This window comes from Terrapene carolina, unplaced genomic scaffold, assembly GCF_002925995.2.
Source record: "Terrapene carolina triunguis isolate 2854851 unplaced genomic scaffold, T_m_triunguis-2.0 Scaffold148, whole genome shotgun sequence".
NCBI lineage: Eukaryota > Metazoa > Chordata > Testudines > Emydidae > Terrapene > Terrapene triunguis.
In genome coordinates this window covers 8,058,380-8,079,365 of record NW_020664499.1, presented here as the reverse complement: position 1 = coordinate 8,079,365, position 20,986 = coordinate 8,058,380, and the positions used below count along the sequence as shown (strand labels likewise).

General features: G+C 52.6%; 1 protein-coding gene across 1 annotated transcript in view; it reads left to right on the top strand.

Moving 5' to 3' along the window:
• The window catches only part of LOC113406898 (disintegrin and metalloproteinase domain-containing protein 8-like), an 84,882-nt gene extending 65,213 nt beyond the window's left edge, over positions 1–19,669 (top strand). Inside the window, exons 16-24 of the mRNA XM_029912014.1 lie at positions 1,688–1,871; positions 2,117–2,194; positions 3,491–3,575; positions 3,878–3,992; positions 7,950–8,139; positions 11,275–11,337; positions 17,527–17,595; positions 18,384–18,434; positions 19,292–19,669. Coding sequence (XP_029767874.1) covers positions 1,688–1,871; positions 2,117–2,194; positions 3,491–3,575; positions 3,878–3,992; positions 7,950–8,139; positions 11,275–11,337; positions 17,527–17,595; positions 18,384–18,434; positions 19,292–19,342 — 886 coding nt within the window. The 3' untranslated portion in view covers positions 19,343–19,669. The remainder of the gene's footprint in view (positions 1–1,687; positions 1,872–2,116; positions 2,195–3,490; positions 3,576–3,877; positions 3,993–7,949; positions 8,140–11,274; positions 11,338–17,526; positions 17,596–18,383; positions 18,435–19,291) is intronic.
• Positions 19,670–20,986: the final 1,317 nt, after the last annotated feature.

Here is a 20,986-nt window from a genome sequence, read left to right as displayed (position 1 = left end):
GTGCTCAGTGGGGGAGCAGCCGCTTCCCCCCTAGCTACGCTACTGCCTGTAGCAGAGGCTTCTGCGAGTCATCCTGTATCCTCCTGGAGCTCCAATCTCTAGCTATCTCCATTGACTCTTCTCCTCTTCTTGTAGGACTAGCCATTCTTCTCTTCTTCCTTGCCCTCCCACTTCATGTTGCTGCCTGTGTGCAGCACCCTGCCCCTGTAAGGTCTGTAGTGTAGACATAGCAAGGTGAAAGAGAGTATGACTGGGATTCCCCAGTTGTCGTGGATTTCTGCCCTTCTGAGTCCTGATGTAATTTCCCCCAACTCCTCTTTTTTTAAGTTAGGGCAGAGAGATTGTGGAAAATTGCAGCTTGTAGCCTTTGAGTATGAGTTCTGAATGCTCTCTGGCTTTTTTGTTAATTAAATTTTTCTGATGATAACCATGAAATTTCACAGTTAGGTCTCTGGGTCTATTAGAAGGCCTAGCTGGAGGGGCGGAGGGGAGGAGCAGCACTCTATGTGCTCTCTCCACTGGCACCTCTCTCAGAGAGCTCAGATTTAACAATTCCTCAATCACTGTTTTTACATGCCAGATTGGATTTCCTCCTTCAGTGTTTTCAGGCAGTCCCTTAATTCTTGTGTTCCGTTTCCCTCTGTTTTCTGAATCATGACGTTTAAGCTGCATCTTTCCCTCTCTCTCTGCTCCATCCGTGCCATGCAGCTCTGTCTCTCTGAGGCCAGTCTCTAGCACAGTGACTTTCTCTTCCAAATCAGTAACTTCCTTCTTTACTGCTAGACTCTTGGTCCTCTCTCATGGCCTCAAACTCAAGAGATCATCTCCAGAATGTCCAGTTTGGTGGCCATTTGTTTTTTGGCTTGGCTGCCAAGTATTCACTTGGAATCTGAGATGTCTCTCCATGCTGCAAGCTGGAAACACCCTTCTTAGCGAGGTATCTATGTAAATCTTCAGATTTCTTTGAAGAATCCATTCTCTGCAACTCTGTGCTCTTTTTTTGGGAGGAGAAGGTTAGTCAGTTTCAGGGGTCAGTGGAGGCAGATTACTTTGATATCCCCACAGAGCTCAGGCTTCAGGCAGTGATGTTACTCTGGGCCCCTGCTGGTCTCTGACATGGACATTTTACAGTAATTCCTGCTGGGATCCTGGCAGTGTAGTGCAAGCTGCACAGCTTGGAGCTGCCCTACTGGCTCCCAGCATCCGGCCATGGAACCTGGCCAAGTGTGTGGGGTCCAGAAGGAGAGAGGGAGGGAGGAGCCCTTCACTACTAGGGGGCCAGCCCCAGTGCGATGCATCAGTGCTGACCTGAACTGTTAGGCGGCTCTTTGGTGGTGTGTGCAACAGGAATTGGTGATGTCTGTCCAAAAACTGCTGAGCTGGGCCTGCTCACACCCCTGCCCTCACAACTGGTCAGACACTGAGCTCCCCTCTCCCCCTAGAGATGGTTTCCTGCAGGTCAGAGCTGAGGCCCCTAGGTGGGTGGGGGCGCTATGCTGGGCCCAGACATCTGCAAGGGCTGCTGAGCCAGGACCTTTTGCTAGCACTGAGCCCACCCTCCAGGCAAAGGCAGAGGAGTTGTCCCACATTGGCACAGGCTGTGGGGTGTGAGGCTTTGGGGCCGTGCCAAAGCTAAGGTGAGATGAGACCCAAGCACGCTCACTCCTGCCGTTTACTTTTCCTGCAGAGACGTTAAGTGTGGCACGCTGCATTGCCTGAGTGGGAACAGGAACCCCATTGGAGGGGGTGGTGTCTACTCCCTGTCTCTCGGGAGGGTGACCTGCAAAGTAGCTATCACTGTCAAGGAAGAAAGTGACATGGTGGCGAATCTTGTGCTGGTGCCAACGGGCACCAAGTGTGGGGAGGAAATGGTGAGCACCCTGCGCCCACTGCCGCTATTCTTGTCCGCTGGGCTGGTGACGTATGCTTTGCTTTGCGGGTGCTGGGGAAGGATGGGTTTGCCATGGGACCTGCTGGAGAGGGGGGAAAGGTCAGCAGCAAGGAGGTAACATAGCTGCTGAGTTGCTGTCTGTGCTGAGGCTGACGTGTGGCTGTGAGTGCAGGATGGGTGATGCCGTATACACGGTGCTAAAAGCATTATACCTTCTCATTCCAGGTCTGCTATGCCGGGCGCTGCCAGGACCTCCTGATTTACGGTGCCAAAAACTGCTCTGCAAAGTGCAACGGTCATGGGGTAGGTTCGGGCCATGGAAAGGGCACGGCATCACACAGAGGTGCTGGTGTGGCCACGATCCCCTGGGTGTCCTCTGACTGTACAGGAGCGACTGTGCCTCAGATCCCCCAGCTGTAACATCGGAGCACTGATTGTGTTGTAGAGTGCTGGGAGGTGTGTGGGTGAAAGATGCTAAGTATTGTTCCTGACAGGGCTTCGCCCAGACACCCCATGTGTCTGTGAGCGCACACAGCAGACATGAACGTACTCTGTGCCACTGCCATGCACTGCTGGACCCCTGGGATCATCTCACATGGGTTCTTGATGCTTCACAGACCTTCCTTTCTATCTGTCCACACCCCATTCTGCGTCTGATGTTAGAGCAGCTCTCCCCGTCCTGCAGCACCGCACGTCCCGCCCTTAGTCTGCAGTACCTCGGTGCTGATGTCTGCTCCTGTGATCTGCTGGCAAATGCAGCCTTTCAGCCAGCAACCCGGCATGTTCCCAAGACCCACAGGGTCCATTTGCTATGTCTGTCTACACCAGTCATGATGTCTCTTTTCATGTCGCACTATCACAGCATTGCCTCCCTCAGAGCACATGGTCACAGGCCACCCACGGCTGGGCTGTGTGGTCACTGTGTGGTAACAGGGCCCTCGTCCCCGAGAGAGCTCCCGCAGCACTTTGCTTTTCTCAGCATGTCCACCCTGAAGGAACAGATCAGGCCACATTCCCATGGCCTTGTGCCCTGCCTGTCGCTGGGCACTTTGGTTCTGGGAGCAATTTGGCCCAAGTTGGGAGGGAACATTTTCTGCCAGTGAGTTCAGCAGAACTTCCTCTCCTCCAGCAGCTGTGATTGTGGGAGGTGCTGCCCGAGTGGGACATCTGTGAGCTGTTCACAGGTGCTGAGATGGGGCAGTTAGGCTGTTCCAGACGCTGGTGCTGAGTGCAACAAATGGGACACAGCAGCATCACACGCTGTTGCATGTCAGACAGACAGGCACTGTCTGGGCTGATTCCCGGGTGATGCCAGCGCGAGTCACTCATACTCTGCTTCAGGAGAACAGACTCTTGCTGTCAGTATCTGTGTGGTAATGATAATTCACCAGTCGTGATCCTGAGGCCAGAGCAAATGTGCAGCAGTTACAAGGTGCCCAATCCTGCTGCCTGCTCAGTAAAGCCAAACTGCTGCTGAAGCCGATGGGAGTGTGACCTGGGTAGAGGCTGCAGGATTGAGCCCAAACCCTCCCCTTGTAAAGCACGGTCAGAAGGTCAGAGTTGCTGCCTGGTCCCTAACCCTGCCGGATTGGATTTCAGGTCTGCAATCACAAGCGGGAATGCCACTGTGAGCCCGGCTGGGCTGCGCCCTACTGCGAGCGGAAGCTCTCGGAGATTGCATCAGGTACAACGCTCACTAGGGCCAGGAGGGCAGGGCTTGGGATGGACCTGCTGGAGGAAACAGCTGGGCTGCAGGCAGTAGCAATGTCCTGACTGTGATGTCTGATAGGCTGGGCAACATGCTCCTTTCAGGAGCTGTTTAGATTGGCCAAAGCCCTGGAAAACAATGGACAGTCTGGCCCTGCCCTGCTCACCAGGGGATGGGCTGGGATAGGTGACTGAATTCCCCAAACCAAACCCCTGAGTCACCTAGCCCTGGTGAAGGGAACAGCCCCTGCCCTGATCCCTCTCTCTGGCTCTCGACAGCTGGAAGCAGCGTGGTTGTTGCAGCCGTGCTGACAGTGGTGGTGCTGGTAGCCATGCTGACCATCGGAGGCTTTGTGTTCTACAGAGGCAATGGGAAGAAATACTTCCAGAAAGGGTAAGACTCCTGCTACTGTACCGTGCCCCCACAGAGCTCAGTCCCCACGGCAGGCAGCTCCTCTGATTCGCTGGGATACACAATAGCCAGATTCCACGGTGAGGAGCAAGCGACAGGCTGATTGGACAGCTGGATGGACAGACTGAATCAATATGGTTGCTTGACTCTCTCCATACCAATCCACTGGCCATTAGTACTTGTGCCTGACTCCAGATATCCAGGTGCTTGTCTGAGTCCTGTGCTGACAGGCAAGTGTCCCCACGCTTTCCCCTGTCCCCTATGGCCTGCGGGAGAGAAGAGTTCATTCCCCCATGGCCTATCCAACCCTAGCCCTTCAGCCGAGGCTGCTGACCAGTGGGTCAATTTGTCCTGGTGGTTTTTGTCATGGTGACCTGCACTGACAAGCTCAGCCCCATGCCCAGAGGAGTCACTGGCCATCATATGGGAGCTGATGTTGTTCACGAAGCCCCTGCTCTGGGTTCTGATCAGTGACAGGCATGGGAAGCTGTATGCCCCGAATCCCTGAAATACCACCCCTTCACCCACCCTTTGGAGACCTTTCCTGGCCTGCCCCTCTGTGCTCTTCCTTCCTACACCCCACCGCCTTCATCTGCTGCCTGCTGGTGGGTGCTTGGTCACTGAGCAGCCTGCTCAGGAGGACCCTGTAGGAGTGGGGTGGGTGCAGGTCCTGTCCACTCCTTGTTTGACAGCAGGAGCTTCTGATGGACCTCCCTGCTAAGTGAGCACCCCCCGGAGGGTGTGGTATGCTTCCCACCCCCCTGCATGGGCTGCCCTGGGCAGGGCCCAGCTGTTTGTACTCGTCCTGCAGTGCCGTCAGTCCCTGTGCTCTCACCAAACAGGGAGCTGCAGGTCCTGGTGCTGACAGGGCCCTGCCAATGTCCTCTCTAGGCAGGAGGGGAATACTGAGGGTATTGGGGAGGGGCCGGGCACAGGGCCAAAGAGCTGCTCTCTGTTCTCTGCTGCTCTCATTCACTCACAACTGCATTTTCTCACCAATGTGCCCTGAGCGATGCCTGGGCCAGGTATGACACCCCTGACCTGAAGCAGTGGGAGGGTGCAGTAGCTTCTCTGAGGGTGTAAGCCCCTCTTTGTGTTGAACCAGAAAGAGGTGGGCCAATGCTCACTCTCCTTCCTACCCCAGGGCTGAGAAACCCCAGCCCAAAGGCCATTTGGGGGAAGCTGCTACATGACTATGAGGAGGGCTTAGAATCGCAGGCCTCCCCACCCCACTGCCCTTGGGTGCTGGTCCCAGCCTGGACATCACCTGGTGGTTTTAGGGCTTCTTGGGAGGGGCAGGCTGATGGGGAGTTACAGACACAACAGGAATGAGAGGCGAACCTGAAGGACCAGCAATATCCCAGTGTGTGTAACAGACTGTGAGGGCATCCCACTCCCATGGCACCTCCTCCCTCTCCCCGTCCCCTCATCGCAGGCTCCTGGGGCTGGGACTAGTGCACTGTAGAGTGCCCGGCACAATGGGGCCCCAATCATGTCTGGGTTACAATCCTCAGGCTGAGGATCTGTGCGCTTCAGGGGATTGGCAGTTAGTAGCCATTGTTATAAAAGCAGTAGCTCCATGCCAGGAGTGTCTGCCAAGCACCTGGGATTCCCAGCTGGCCTCTCAGCGCCCCAAGGCACAACCACACCTTGGCCACTGCGATTGCTCACAGCACTTACCGAATGTGAGGTGGCAGAGCCAGGATGTGCCGGAAAGGGAGAGGACTGACAGTGCGAGTGAGCAGCACAGGGCTGGGTTTGCTCCTGTGATTCACAGCTGGGCACTCAGCCGTGCGGACGGGCTTACAGCAGTCCCAAGCACACACCCACTTGGGCTTTTCCCCAGTCAGGCATGAGGAAGCAATCAAGACATACCCTGTCATACTCTGCATGGCAACACACAAACCCGGTTGTGCCCTCTTCCAGGGAGCACTCTGCATCCAGGTTTGGGACAGAGCAGCTAAGCGTGTTCATACAACTGATGGGGCTGTTCCATGCAAAGCCTGGGGGATATTAGAATATAGGACACAGAGCTGGAAGGGGCCCCTTGGGGCATAGTGTCCAGTCCCTGGTATCACAGGTAACTCCAGCATCTCATCCGCTTCAGAAACTTATCCGGCTCCAGCCTCAAATGAGTTCGGTTTCTTGCCCCCACTGCTCCTGTTGGGTGGCTGTTCCTGAACCTCACCCTCTGATGGTTAGAAACCTTCTTCTCATTTCCAGCCGCAATTTGTACATGGCCAGTATATCCCTATTTGTTCTTGTGCCCACACTGTCCTTTAGCTTTAGAAACCCTGGTGTTTGCCCCGATGGATTTGTAGAGAGTAGTCAATCTCTCGCAGCCTGCATTTTGCTAGGCTCAACAAGCCAAGTTCTTGCAATCTCCTCTCCTCTCATAAGACAGGCCCTTTGTTCCCCTGATCATCCTATTAGCTCGACTCTGCACCTGTTCCAGTGTGGATTCGTCTGTCTTGAATGTGGCTGACCCGAACTGTACACAGGATTCCAGATGAGAGCTCACCAGTGCCTTGTAGAATGGCATTAATACTTCCCTCTTTGTACTGGAAATGCCTCACCTGATACATACATGACTTTTTAACAGCTGCATGAGACCATTCCCTCAGAACCTGGAAAATTTGTCAGTGGGGTTGGAACTTCCCTATTGATCTCTGCCCAAAGAGTCATTTAGGAGCTGGGTGCAGGATAAATGAATGAATCTCTCCTGCCGGTGGCTGAGCTGTGTGACCATGTGCCGCGCAGGATGAGTCAAAGACCCAGACAGGGGGTTGGAGCAGAATCCATTTTAATTTCCCCTTTTCCCCTCTTTTAAAAAGAAATGTAAAAAATAATCAGAAATTTACGCAGCTCCCTCACCCACTCCCTCTGCCCTCCCAAAACTACATCATTCCAGTGCTGCAGCTGGGAAAGGTAATCCAGTACCTGAAGGAGCTCTTAGTTTAATTTAGCATTATTTTTCAATCATTTAATTGGTGTAATTAAAATGGTCACTATACCCTTTAGAAGTAAGAATCAATGTTCAAAGGAGTTACATAATGTGTTGCCCACGTTTCTAAATTGGAGAAAACACAATCTCTGGATTCCAAGGTGATGAGTATGGGATAGATGGACAGGCAGACCTGTTAGCTCTACAGCTCAGGTAATTGAGGATTTGAACTGGTACAAAGTCACTTCAGGCAGAAACAGGAATAGCACCCAGGTCTCTGCCTTGCATGAGCCGTGTAGCAGTAGGTGAAAGCTCTCTGTGAAATGGGGCTGTGCCTGCACCTCCCCCACCCCAAACCACCGTGATCCTCGCAGCATGGTTGATCCTGTCTCCACATTCATGGTCACATACGGTCGGCTATGCAGGCTGGCTTTGTAGTTGAGGCATCAGAGATCTGCATTTTGGCCCAATCCCACACTGCTGTGATGCTGAGCAATTGCTTTAAGCTCAAGTTTCCAAAGATGGCCACTGCTTGTTGTGGACTTCAGTTATTTTTGCAATAAAGTGATTAAAATGTTGGGTTTGTTTTTAAAAACCGAAAAAAGAAGAAAATGAGCCCTTGTGCCCAGTAATCAGCATTTAATGGTGACGTCATCATACTCTGTGGTGAAACAAGACTGGCTGTGCTTTCCAGTCCCTTGGGACACATTTTGAGGTCCCTGATATTGATATACATCTGTCTTTCAGGATCTGACCTTTTCTACAATATATGGTTTTTCATGAGTAGTGTTGAAAAGCGTATTATTCTCCCTTGTCTATGACGTAGCACGTTTTAGGGCAAGGTGGCAGCAGGGCCCTGGTGAATCCTGGGCTGTTCTGTGCCTCACTGCCAAAGAGCCACTGGGCTGTTCAACAGACCTCAAAATTGGGGGCCTTTGAGTGAAATCAAACCAGAGGGAAAATATGGCTGTGGCTCTTTTTTGTGTGTTTTTCAGGAGGATTGTGACCAACACCACCAACGGGCTCTCCAACCCCATGTTTCAAGAGGGCAGCAATACCAGGAAAGTGAGGCATGAACTGCAGAGCTGCGACATCAGCAGCCCAAATCTGATCTCCACAACCTCAGACCTGAAGAGCCCCAGGCCTGTGTACGTGCCCATGACTCCCAGCAGGCCGCCGCCTGAGGTATGTGTGGCCCAGGCAGCCTGGGGAGCAGGAGGGCAGCTCCCGTGGCTGGGAAGTTTTACTGGGGAATTCTGGGCCCCTGGCCACTGTGTCCCTGCAATGATGCTGTAGAGGGGGGAGTCAGGCTGCTTCCATCACCCCTTTGTAACCGCTTCAGTGGACCATCGCTGTCCTTCCCAAGAGCCCTCTGCTGGAGCAGGGGGGGATTGCATTTCCATGCCCACACAGGCAGCACAAGGCCCCCGTTACACACCAAGGCAGCACTGTCATACAAGTCACACAGTTAGGAGCCTGTTCCTGCAGAGCTGGCAGGGCCGGCTCCAGGGTTTTGGCCGCCCCAAGCAGCCAAAACCAAAAAAAAAAGCCACGATCGTGATCTAAAAAAAGCCGCGATCGCGATCTGTGGCGGCAATTCGGCGGGAGGTCCTTCACTCCCAGGCGGAGTGAGGGACCGTCCGCCGAATTGCCGCCGAATACCTGGAACTGCCGCCCCTGTCCGGAACGGCTGCCCCAAGCACCTGCTTGAGAAGCTGGTGCCTGGAGCCGGCCCTGATTGCTGGAGAGGAGAACAAACCCAGGATGGTGTGAATCGGAGCATAGGGATAGGCTAAGGGATGCAGGCCTGACCCTCTGGGCCTTGGCTTCTCCAGTTGGTGCTTTCTGCTATTGCTAGGCAACTGGGTGCTGTAAGACCCCCTCAATGGAGCCAGATGCCAAGGATTGATACTGCTCTTTGCGGGGGGGATGGTCCCGTAGCTTGGCCGTATTATACCCCTACAGTCCAGGCTGTGCCTGTGCTTCCCCAAGATGCTCCCATTTCCCCAGTTAGTTTGCTCCAGGTTAAAACGTGGGAAACGGCCTTATTGGGGAAGAAAGAGGACTTTCCACCAAATCAGAAGGGCAGGTTGCCAGGCAGAGCAGGGAGAGGCCCCATAGCACATGCTGAGTGGGTGAGCCTGGGGCTGGGTGAGCTCCAACTGGGGCAGAACTGGATTTGAGGAATGTATCTACCCTTGGGGGGGGAACTGTGATGGGGCATTTGGACCCCACACTGATGAGAAAGGTGCCAGAGCGCCCCCCCCCTCCACCCCCGGCCTTGTCCATCTTGTCTGATAGGCAGGAGGCCTGTAAAAGGGAGGAAACTGCAGTCAGCTGTTTGACCCAAGAGCCCGGCATTCAACCAACTCCCCTACCCCCAGCTTCCTTTAGCAGCCTCATTAGCCCCCAGTTACCCCTGGGTTACCTCTTCTGCTTCTAGCCCCCCCCCCCCCCCATGGTTGTTCCCTTTAGTACCCACCTGCTGAGCTTGGTGCAATTCCATGTTTGACCCTGCCACTTGGGTGGATTCTGGCCAGACACTCATTGTTTGCAAATTTGAAAATAGTTTAATGAGCTAATTTGCATATTTGCAAATACTTTGCAAAATATGAAACTGCACAAAGCTGACAGTGATGCTTTCTGCTCCCGGGGAACCTCTCCTCTGTGCCTGCCCTCTGAGAGTTTGGGGTTTGGTGGCGGTGCTAGGGATAGGTGTGGGTGATGGGGTTGCAGCCTTGGCAGTGTCAGGAGTCAGGTTGGGATGATGGTTCACATGATGTGGGGGACATGGCTTGTGTGGGCTGGCAGGCATGAACTGGGAGTTCAGCTGGCAGGAATGGCTGAGGGGCTGGCTGGGTGCTGCATTAGTTGGGGAGGTTCATTAACTAAGGCCTGGTCTACACTAACACCCCAATTCGATCTAAGGTACGCAACTTCAGCTACGTGAATAACGTAGCTGAAGTCGACATACCTTAGTTCGAATTTACCGCGGTTCAGACGCGGTCCACACACGGCAGGCAGGCTCCCCCGTCGACTCCGCGGTACTCCTCTCGCTGACGTGGAGTACCGCAGTCGACGGCGAGCACTTCCTGGTTCGAATTATCGCGTCCACACCAGACGCGATAAATCGAACCCGGAAGTTCGATTGCCAGCCGTCGAACTACCGCGGTAGTGTAGACAAGCCCTAAGTGGTAAGGGGCGAGCTGCATGAACTAAATTTCCCTTGGTGCCTCCTGGGGGAGAGGAAGAGCAGATCCCCTCACTAACTGCCCCCATCACTCTGGGCAGGGACCCCCAAAGCACCCTGCACCTGAGCTCCAAGGAGAGCCCCCTATGCCAAACATGCTCTGTCCCAAAGGCTGGTTACCATGGCTACCAGTCTGTAGGGCTATTCTCTTGGCTGGATCGGGCAGGGCATTTTGGCCACTTGTGTCAGGGCTGCCTCCTCCAATTCTCCCAGCAAGAAAACCACCTTCCAGACAGGTTTGAACCTGGTCAGTGTTTATTGGCTCTCGCTTGTGTCACAACAAACCCCGGTGTCCCCAGTGTGGCTGTGTGTTGTTCCCGGCTGGGGCTGGAGCCTGCAAGACATCTGCCTGCTGCGACCCCTAATGACAGGGCAAACCTGAGCTTCCCCTGACAGGGCATTCCTGGATTGTCCATTAGGGTTAGATGGACCCTGCTCTGCTCTGGGCTGGCAGCTCCTTGGCCTGAGTAGCTGGGTGTGCTGGGTCAGCCCCCCACATCACTCAGGGCGGGCTGGGCTTCACCAGGCAGGATTGAGCAGGCGTCTCTCCACTCAGGCTGGGCTGGGCTGAGCCGGACTGGGCATCTCTCCACTTAGGGTGGGTTGGGCTGGGCAATTGTGGGATGGGGTGGGTGTCTGTCCATTCCAGGCAGACTAGGATGGGGTGGGCATCTTTTCACTTGGGGTGGGCTGGAATGGGGTGGGCATCTCTCCACTCAGGACAGGTTGGGCTGGGTCATGGCAAGATGGAGCGGGTGTCTCTCTACTCGGACTGGGTTGGGCCATTGTAGGATGGGATGGACATCTCCCCACTTGGGGCGGGATGGGATGGAGTGGGCATCTGTTCACTTGGGGTGGGTTGGGCTGGGCCACGGCGGGATGGGCAGATGTTTCTCCATTTGGGGCAGATTGAGCTGGGCTGTGGCACGGCGGGTTGGGGGATATCTCCCCACTTGGGGTAGGACACTGTCTGTTGGTTTCGCTTTGGGTCCCATTCACACTTTTCGCAGGGAGTGGGGAAAACACTCTGGTTGATGAGAAGCAAATAATTTTTACTTGTTCCTTCTCAGCCTCTCGCGGTGGCCAGCAGCGCCTGTCTGAGCTCTCCAGCGTATCCAGCCAAACCTGTGCAGGTAACTGACTGGCCTGGGACTGCTGTGTCTGATATTACTGCTTTGCTGTCAAATGCCTGAGACAGTCACACTTGCACTCTTAGCAGCAGTCTGCCGAATACCCCTCAGGGCAGCTGAGCTGAGTGTAATGAATCCAGGGGCCCAGAGTCACCGCTGTGGCACTGACTATGTGACCCTGCACAGCTCACTTGGGCTGCTCTGTGCTCCTGCTCTCAGATCTGGTGGCAGAGAGTTGGCTGTGCTCCGTGGGGAAGGGACGTAGCGCTGGAGAGAGCTGTGTGTGGAAATGCCTGTGTTGTAGCATAAACTTTCAATGGCTTCCCTAACTGGAGAACACAGAGTTCTTCTTCGAGTAGTGTCCCTGTGGGTGCTCCACTTCAGATGGACATGCGCCCCGTGTGCCTTCGAGCAGAGATTTTCAGAGTGTCCGTGCGCCCTACTGCCTCATGCCTCACACTGAGACTCTATAGGGCTGTGCAAGCGAACCACCTTCAGTTCTTCCCCAGCCACCTCAGCTTGAGATGGAACTTCCGTGTGTCCACCTTTGGAGTGTGCCTTGGCTATACATTTTTTCCCCTAGCTGCTAGTTTAGTTTTAGATAGTTTCAGTTTAGATTATTTTAGTTTAGTAGTTGAGAGGCTTAGTTTTGTTCCTCACCCTTCCCTCTGAAGCCTTGTCTTTCTTGGACATTGCCTCAAACACTGCCTCTCTTGCCAGGAGGGCAGCCCCATTAGCAAAGGTCACTCCAACTGCATTCTCTGCCTTGGAGAGTTACATGTCCCTCAGAAGTGTAACTTCTGTCTGGCCCTTAAATTCAGGGTGAGGAAGAACTGGGAGATTAAGTTGAGGCTACTAATGATGGAGCACTACCCTTCGCCCCACTTCAGCACCAGATCAGAAGGACACCCCTGTCATAAACAGATAGTTAAGGGTTAATGCCTCTTTTACCTGTAAAGGGTTAAGAAGTTCACCTAGCCTAGCTGACACCTGACCAGAGGAACCAAGGGGAGGACAAGATGGTTCAAAGGGAAGGAGGGAAGTTCCCTTTGTCGGTTGAGTTTCACTTTGGACCAGAGTGGGAAAGCTCCAGAATTCAGCCTCTTATTAAGTAGTGAGTAGTAGTGAAGGAAATAAATAGGTTTATGTTTATTTCTTTGTAACCTGTCTTGTGCAATTAGAGGAATAGTCAAACTGGGTATTTGGGGTTTTTTTTTGGTGTAACTAAGTTTTTGCCCAGGGGAACATCCTCTGTGTTTGGAATCTGTTGTCTGTGAGAGTAGCTGGTATGCTAATCTCTCCCAGAGGGTTTTCTTTTTCTTTTCTTTTCTTTAATTAAAAGCCTTTATTTATACCTGATTGATTTTCCCTTGTTTTTTAGATCCAAGGGGGTTGGATCTGGATCCACCAGGAGTTGGTGGGAGAAAGGAGGGGGGATGGTTAATTTCTCCTTGTTTTAAGATCCAAGGGGTTTGGATCTGTGCTCACCAGGGAATCGGTGAAGAGTCTCTCAAGGCTACCCAGGGAAAGGAATTAGTGCTTGGGAGTGGTGGCAGCCAGACCAGATCTAAGCTGTTAATTGAGCTTAGAGCTTCTCATGCAGGTCCCCCACATCTGTACCCTAAAGTTCAGAGTGGGGAAGGAACCTTGACAACCCCATACACCAGTTTCTGGGCAGATTCAGTGCCTCTTTGACCTCAGGTCAGCTCTCCTCCAGAAAGGGAAAATCTCCAAAGACCTCCTAAAAGGGTCACAGGAAAAGCGGTTCCAACTTTCTTCATAAGGAGCCTGCTCTTAAAAAAACACTGGTCTCCCAGTAGGTCAGCTGCCTCAGATGTGTCAACCTCTCGGCTGTGTACTGTAGAGGCAAAGGACTCCTTCAGTACCAGCAGGGCTGGAAAGCCATGAAGCTCTGCCAAGAGCAAACACAGCCTCTGTACTGTCTGGACGTGACAAAGACAAGGGGAAGCATTCTTCCAGACCTGTACCATCAGACCTGTACCCCCTGAGGGGTTCCTCAGTACCATGCAGCCTAAACATCTGACTCTGTTGGCATCCGCTTCAGAGGAATCTAAATGTTCGGTACCGTCTACCTCTAGAGACAAACACACCATCATGTCTGTACTGCCTCTTCATTTGGTACCAGACAAATTTATCAGTGGCAGATGAACTTAGCGTCTCCACTGTTTATGGGTAGCGAGCACTTTTCAGTACCAAGACCCACTTGATCACAAGACTTCCATCTATCTCTGGTACTGCCCGATCACCACCCTTTTTAACTGGAGCTCCTCCACTGGATGACGTCCAGGATAATCATGGAGATATCCCTTCAGACTCTTCCATCTCCGTGCAGGGCTCTCCTTACCTGTCCATACAGGAACCCATTCTGACACCTGGAGAGAGAGAGGAATTTGGGGGAAGACATCACGGGTGGAACTGCCTGAGATCTCACTGAGGAGGTCATAGTAGCCATACTGGAACCCCAGGACAGTATACTGAAAACACCTTTCCAAGGCTCCAAGTCTTGCCCATTAGAACGAGAGACAGACACAATCCCCACCACCCCAGCCCATTCCTCAGGATGAGACATTCAAGGAGCAGGAAGCCATGGCAGATAAGAACATAAGAATGGCCATACTGAGTCTAGCCCAGTATCCTGTCTTCTGGAAGTGGCCAGTGCCAGATGCTTCAGAGGAAATTAACAGAACAGAGCAATTATTTAATGATCCATTCCTTGTCATCCAGTCCCACCATCTGGCAGTAAGAGGCTTAGGGACATACAGAGCATGGGTTGCATTCCTAACCATGTTGGCTAATAGCTATTGTGGGACCAATCCTCCATAAATTTATCTAATTTTTTTTAACCCAGTTATATTTTGGCCTTCACAGGCATCCCCTGGCAATGAGTTCCACAGGTTGACTGTGTGTTGTGGGAAGAAGTACTTCCTTTTGTGTGTTTTTAAACCTGCTGCCTATTCATTTCCTGTGTTACGTGAAGGGGTAAATAACACTTCCTTATTCACTTTCTCCACACCATTTATGATTTTATAGACCTCTATCATATCCCCCCTCAGTCATCTCTTTTCTAAGATGAACAGTCCCAATCTTGTAAATCTCTCCTCATATGGAAGCTGTTCCCTACCACCAATCATTTTTGTAGCCCTTCTCTATATCCTTTCCAATCCTAATATAAATTTTTTGACTTGGGGCAGCCAGAACTGCATGCAGTATTAAACGTGTGGGCGTACCATGGATTTATATAGTGGAATTATGATATTTTCTGTCTTATTATCTATCCCTTTCCTAATGGTTCATAACATTCTGTTAGCTTTTCTGATTGCCACTGCACATTGAATGGATGTTTTTGGAGAATTATTCACAATGACACCAAGATCTCTTTCTTGAGTGGTAACAGCTAATTTAGACCCCATCATTTTGTATGTATAGTTGGGATTATGTTTTCCAATGTGCATTGCTTTGCATTTATCAACATTGAATTTCATCTGCTATTTTGTTGCCCAGTCACCCAGTTTGCCTGGTACTGAAGTTAGGCTTACTGGCCTGTAATTGACAGGATTGCTTCTGGAGCCTTTTTAAAAACCGACATTACATTAGCTATCCTCAAGTCATCCAATACAGAGGCTGATTTATGCGCTAGGTTACTAATTGCACTTAGTAGTTCTGCAATTTCATATCTGAGTTCCTTCAGAACTCTTTTGTGTATCCCATCTGGTCCTGGGGACTTATTACTGTTTAATTTATCAATTTCTTCCAAAACCTCCTCTATCAACACCTCAGTAAGAACATAAGAACAGCCATACTGGGTCAGACCAAAGGTCCATCTTGCCCAGTATCCTGTCTACCGACAGTGGCCGATGCCAGGGGCCCCAGAGGGAATGAACAGAACAGGCACTCATCCAGTGATCCATCCCCTGTCACCCATTCCCAGCTTCTGGCAAACAGACTAGGGACACCATCCCTACTCATCCTGGCTAATAGCCATTGATGGACCTATCCATCTGGGACAGTTTCTCAGATTTGTCACCTAAAAAGAATGGCTCAGGTTTGGGAATCTTCCTCACATCCTCTGCAGTGAAGACCGATGCAACAAATTCATTTAGGTTCTCCACAACAGCTTTGTCTTCCTTGAGTGCTGTTTTAACTTCTCAATCTTCTAGTGGCCCCACTGATCTTTTGGCAGGCTTCCTGCTTCTGCAGTACTTTTTTTTTTTAAAGGGGCTAGATTCACCAAATGGCTGGAGGAGGAGATGGTTCTAGTCCCCCGCCCCTTTATAACCATTACCCTAATGGTTAGGGCACGTCCCTGTGGGGCAGGAGACCCAGGTTTGAACCCCGCAATCTAGAATAGGCTCTGAACCTGGGTCTCACCCTCCCAGGGGAGTGCGCTAACCACCGGGCTGTGGGGTAATGGGCGGGGGGAGGGAGGACTCTCAGTCTAATCTGTTGAAGCTGTTCTGCTTTGTATAAAATACTGGAGGGGTCAGTGAGGCAGGGACTAGCCCCTGAGTCTGCCTCCTCCCAGGCGAGCACCCAGCTATTGTAGAATCGTAGGACTGGAAGGGACCTCGAGAGGTCTTCTAGCCCAGTCCCCTGCACTCAAGGCAGAACTACGTATTATCTAGACCATCCCTGACAGGTGTTTGTCTAACCTGCTCTTAAAAATCTCCAGTGATGAAGATTCAACAGCTTCCCTAGGCAATTTATTCCAGTGCTTAACTACCCTGACAGGTAGTTTTTCCTAATGTCCAACCTAAACTGCCCTTGCTTCAATTTAAGCCATTTGCTTCTTGTCCTATCCTCAGAGGTTAAGGAGAACAATTTTTCTCCCTCCTCCTTGTAACAACCTTTCATGTACTTGAAAACTCATATCATGTTCCCCCCTTGGTCTTCTCTTTTCCAGACTAGACAAACCTAATTTTTTTCAATCTTCCCTCATAGGTCGTTTTCTAGACCTTTAATAATTTCTGTTGCTGTTCTGTGGACTTTCTCCAATTTGTCCACCTCTTTCCTGAAATATGGCACCCAGAACTGGACAAAATACTCCAGTTGAGGCCTAATCAGCGCAGAGTAGAGTGGAAGAATTACTTCTCATGTCTTGCTTACAATACTCCTAATACATCCCAGAATGATGTTTGCGGTTTTTGCAACAGCGTTACATTGTTGACATATATTTAGCTTGTGATCCACTATGACCCCCAGATCCCTTTCCACAGTACTACTTCCTAGGCAGTCATTTCCCATTTTTTATGTGTGCAACTGTGATTGTTCTTTCCTAAGTGGAGCACTTTGCATTTGTCCTTATTAAATTTCATCCTGTTTACTTCAGACCATTTCTCCAGTTTGTCAGGCTGGAGAGCACTCTCAGTCGTGCTTTCCTGCCCAATGACGATTGAACTGCTTTGGGAAAATTGCTCCTGGGCCTTGGTGGCCTCTGGCATCACAATAAATGAGAGCCTTTCCAAGCCCAAGGCAATCCCCACCCAGACAGGCAGCTCCGTCCCTGGCAAGACTGCACTAAGTGCAGTTCAAGACACCCTTATGCCCCCATCTCTCCACCTCACCCGGCTCTAGGGCTGCGCACAGCATTAGACAGACATTAGCCATTAGCAGCTCCCAGAGCAGAGATGCTGCCTCTGGGTAGAGCGCCAGGCCTGTCCAAAGAACCGCTGGGAACAGGGCCCTGCAGCTGGGCCTCAGCTCCCTTGGGGGCAGTAGCCTGTGCGGGGATGGAATGGGGAGGGGGCGGGCAGGTTCTAGCCAGCTAGGCCTTAGCTCCCTTGGGGGCAGGAGCCTGTGCGGGGATGGGAGGGGGAAGGGGCGGGCAGGTTGTACCCCGCTAGTCCTCAGCTCCCTTGGGGGCAGCAGCCTGCACGGGAGGGCTGCCAGTGCTGCATATGGCACCAGGCTCTCCACACTGGCCTGCCCCTAGTGAATGCATGAAGCGGGAAAGGCTCTAGCATGCGCTGCAATTCCCTCTTGTTTCATTGTCCTTGCCAAGGCCATGGCCCTGCAGATGTGTAAACGTGGGCATGTGAGTAACTGCTCCCCCACTGAATTCCAGCACAGGCTGCCATGTGCAACTGGCTGGGAACTGACAGGAGAGACAGAATTTTCATTCAAAGATGACAGCGAAACCTTAGGCTTGTTTTCTTTTCTCTGCATTTGAATTAGGTTGGAGTTAAACCCAGTGTGGCACCTCCCCCGCTAGTCTCTGCAAAGCCCAAACCAGCTGCTGGCGAGGTAATGCTGCTTCTCACCAAGCTTTGGAAATGTGCTAGCGGGGACCCTGACTGGCAGCATCAGCATCCCTGGGGGAGGCTGGTGCTGGACACCAGATGCCTGCAGGCCTGCCCAGCATGTCACCTCCCTGCCTGAAGCCACCCTCAGCCAGGCTTCAGGCCCCAAGACAGCATGTGCTGCTCAGGGGTGTCCCCTGCCCGCTCCTGCCAGGCCTCCTTGCAGTCCCCCGTGCTGCGTTCCCACCGCCCAGAGGGTGTGTGATGACCCCACTGCTCCTCCCGGTGCAGCGCTCCAGCGCTCTTTCCCTCATTACCCAGGCCCATGTGGAGCTGTCAGGGGGAGCCAGTGGGGCAGCATGCCACAGGCCAGCCCCTAGCCCTGCAATGCTAGTGGGTTGCATCTCAAACACCCTTGGCACCTCCCAGGGCATCTGCCCACCCCCTGGTGCAGAAGCTCCCTCAGCCAAGGTCCCAGCTAGGCTTCTCCATGAAGCTGAAAGCCTGAATCAGCACAGTTCAAACACCCCCCCCTTCCACATGGCCTGTGGCCCCATCAGACACAGAGCCAGGCAGGCTGTGTTACTTGGCCAGAGCCTCACGGCCCTTCCTTCCCAGCAGATCGTCCTTGTTCTTTGCATGGAAAGTGTGGCCCATGCTCTCGTGCCACTGGCCCCACCAGCACTTTTGCTGAGCCCTCACGGCAGCGCTGAGCTGTGCTAGGGGTCAGGGGGCACCTGGTGGGAGTTGGTTTGGGACTGAGTGACTGACTCTATTGCACCCTGTTGTTAGGTGAAGCCGAAGCCACCGACCCGGCCTCTCCCCGAGCTGAGAAGCAAACAGGTGTGTCTCATCCTGGGTCCTCACATTGGACTTTCTGCTCACTAGCCACTCAGCTCTCACCTCACAAGTAGGGGATCTGCACACACACCCCTGCGCCCCCAAGTGCAGTCACACACACCCTTCCCACACCCCCCCCAGCTCCATGACCAGTACTGAGGGCTCATGGCTGTCTGAGGGGGGGCAGCCCACACAAGAGCTGGTGGGCATTATTCAGGTGGCTGTGTGCCTGCCAGCGTCAACCCTTGGAACGGGCAGCGTGGTATGCTGGGCCTGTGGGGGGCAGAGGCAGGAGTGCTGGGGTCAGTTTTGCTGCATCCACACCACTACAGTGGTATGGCCTGACTATTCTGATAGCAGCAGTTTCTGGGAGAACAGCTGCCAGTTTTTGCAGCTGAAATGGATGCTGATCCCAAACGTTTCACATTAAAGGAATGCTCGTTGTCTTGCCAGTGTAAGGCAGATAAGCTGAATGGCTGTAGCATGGAGGGGACCAAATGGTCAGCTCTGCCTATCCCACCTGCCAAACCTGCTGCCCTGACATGTCAATCCAGCCAGCCCCAAGTGAGCCCAGCTCTGCGTGTCTGCAATCAGATTGGCTATTGTGTTACCGAGTGGGGCTGGGGAGTTCCCTTTGCCTGGTTAGGTTCCCTGCTCGGGTGTCTGTCACGCCCTGCTCCCTCACGGGCTAGTCAGGCTTTGTTTTGTTTTATAGTGACTGAGCTGTTCCTCCCCATCCTGTGCAAGTGAGGGCATTGGGCTGGGCCAATGTGCCACGCTCCCTCAGTCACTGCCAGGGTGGCTCTAGCAGCATCCCAGAACTCAGCCCCTCCCATGGTGCCTCTCTTTCTGTTTTCCAGCAGGCCGCTTCCTTGAAGGTGGCACTGAAGCCTCCAGCTTCACGGAGATGATCCAGACTGTGGCGGCTGGGACAGCAAGGCGTGGCTGGCTCCAGTGTTTTTTTTAGAATAATTGAGCATTTCTGCTTCTTGCTTAATGGTACTCGACTCGCTTGGCAGAGTCTTCCTTCAAGGTTTTGAGTGTTTACATGAAATGCTTGACTCAGTTGTGCCTTAACACAGATGCTGTGGCTGCACAATACAGCAGGGCTGGCCAGCAAGGGCTGCTTGGAGGCCGGGGGGCGCTCACACCAGCAGATGTAGGGAAATGTTCTCAGGGTTTTTACTAGTGAAAATGCAAGGCCTTCCCAAAAGTACAAATGAGGGACACTCCTCTCACACCACAGTGCCCCCCCTTCCCCCCCATGCAGGCATGGGGGGGGGGGGGAAGCTCGGGGGACAGTTCCTATTGCCATGCTATGCATGATCTGTAGCAATGACCCCAGCGGATCGTGTCATGGCAACGCACTGCCGAGACCACACATCCTAGCATGGACCACGTCAGCTAGATCCAGGGGCCAAGCCCCGGTATTGCAGGCTGGCAGCTGTAATCTCTGCACCCTCCATGCTCCCTCCTGGAATGATGTTGTGGCTCTCAGGTGGTGGACACATAGCAAACATGTCCCGCCCCTGTGGGTGATCCAATTCAGCAGTCAGGCTGGGGTTGGGGAAGGCCATGCCAGCAATGGCCTCTTAGGTAACAGATGGAACCTTAGTGCGTTCAGAGACTGTTTTTGCCCAGCCCTCCATAGGGCCTCTCCTTACAAGTAAAACAACTGTGACAAGCTGCCAGCCCAATTCCCTCAATGTCTCAAGTGTCAGCTCCTACTATCCGCAGCACAGACCCTGGTATGGCACTTTCCAGCCTAGTCCTTCCAAAGCACGTCAGGATGAACGCTGGCTGGAGTTGGCATTTGGGATGTTCCTGGATTTGGGTGGGCAGTAGCCACTCTCTCCCCAGCAGAGATTTCCAAAGCTGCAGGCTGTGCAGTGTGTTGGCGTGACCAGCTACTGCCAATGCAGGAGCCAGTGCTTTACAGCGCCCAGCAGGTAGCAGCCAAGATCCCAGAATTTCCTGCAGTAACTTGATGCCACAGTAATACATGCTGCACTGAGCAAACAGCCCCACCCACCCAGAGCACATCATGGTCAGCTGGTGTTTTCAGTAGGCCTGTAGCTTGTTTTGGGTTATTCTGTTAGCAGCCAGTGTATTTTATCATTTAAATTATTGTCTGAGTTATGGTCTGTCTGAAGGGCCCGTCCTAGATGGTGTTTTTTTAAAATCATGTTAATTTAATACCTTTAATGTGACCTTTTCACTCATCTGATGCTGCTCAGTTTGATATGAGTTGAGTCAAAGGCATTGGTAACAGTAAAAGCTGTAGGCCAGCTTGGTGCAGGGTGTTTCTGTATGCTGGCTGGGGGAAGGGTTGAGCAGTGACTGCTAAGGGAGGGAGGTTGGACTCTCATGATCCCTTCCACCCCTACACGCGTCTTTGGAGAGCTTGGGGCACAAATCCAGCCGCTAGTCTTTGTCTCCATCATGGTCTGAGGGCTTTAGTCTAAACTCACATTTAGAGCACTGCTGTCCTGGGGCCCAACCCTGACTTCACAGGCTGTCACTGATTGCATGGGGGCCATGGGGCAGCAGAGGGT